The 988-nt window shown below is 47.0% G+C and overlaps 1 protein-coding gene across 1 annotated transcript; it reads right to left on the bottom strand.

Annotated features, from left to right (window-relative positions):
• Positions 1 to 58: 58 nt before the first annotated feature.
• On the bottom strand, positions 59 to 406 carry SETTUDRAFT_29350 (uncharacterized protein; the record flags this gene model as incomplete). The annotated part of the gene is made up of 2 exons (XM_008031128.1): positions 59 to 172; positions 260 to 406. The coding sequence occupies 2 exons, from the start codon at positions 404 to 406 to the stop codon at positions 59 to 61; spliced, it is 261 nt and encodes an 86-aa protein (XP_008029319.1).
• Between the last annotated feature and the right edge of the window lie 582 nt (positions 407 to 988).

Below are 988 nucleotides of genomic sequence, written 5' to 3'. Positions count from 1 at the left end.
GTTTACTACTCTGCCTTTCTTGGTGTAGTCTCTAAAGACGTCTAGTAACTCTAGGAGCTTATCTTGGGCCCACATGAGATTTAGCCATAGTTGACGCTTGGAGAATCAGGTCTCTCGCCCAGTAGATGGCCTGCTCCGAGTTCTTGGCAGTTGGTTTTGGGGTAGAGGAGTTCTAGAAGGGGTTTCTGCCTCTATAGGCAGCCTCTGGCGAGAAGTTGGCTTGGCGCTTTTTTGGTGGTAGGATTGGGATTTCAAAGACGCTCTCTTGGCTGGCTGGTTGCTGGGTAGGAGTGGCTGGGTAGGGGTCCTCTCTGTCCATTTCCCTGTCGATCTGAGCCTCTGGGCCTAGGCTCTCTTGCCTCTGTTCTAGCACTTGGGCTTCGATAGTATCGCTTTCTGGTAGCATTCTGTTGCCGGGGTTCTCTTATTACTAAGCAGAGTGGTCTGTGTGTTTTTGTTTTGAGTGTGAGACGTGTCTTAACTATCTGCTCTTATAGCTTATAGCTCCACAGCGCGCACGCTGCACGTCTTATTATTATTATTATTATTATTATTAACGTGGTTCACAAGTGAGTCGCTAACCCAAGCGAGTCGCTAACGCCCCACCAGCCCATCAACTTCATCACTATAACGCGTGATGTCTCAACAACGCAACCGTCTATTAGTATATTCTAAATCTAATCTTCAACTTGCTCTTTTTAACGTCTAGTCGCAACGTGTTTAAAGTGTAAACTGTGCTGCTACTATCTACAACGTCCCACAAAGAACTCTATCTGATCAACGCGCTAGAAAGCGCCCTTGACGCGACTGCGAGCTAAAATCGAAGCGTCTAGATAAGCTAGAAGAGGAGGCTATAGTTAAGCGTATTCTTGAAGAGTCTGCGCGAGGATTTGCGCCTACAAAGCTTGACGTTCGAGTAATAGCTAATAAACTATTAGAGGAGCGTGGTGGCAACCCTGTTGGCAAGAACTGGGTTGATAACTTCGTT

Source organism: Exserohilum turcica (assembly GCF_000359705.1).
Source record: "Exserohilum turcica Et28A unplaced genomic scaffold SETTUscaffold_58, whole genome shotgun sequence".
NCBI classification, from domain to species: Eukaryota; Fungi; Ascomycota; class Dothideomycetes; order Pleosporales; family Pleosporaceae; genus Exserohilum; species Exserohilum turcicum.
Note: the sequence above shows the minus strand (reverse complement) of the source record. Positions and strands in the feature narration are given on the sequence as shown.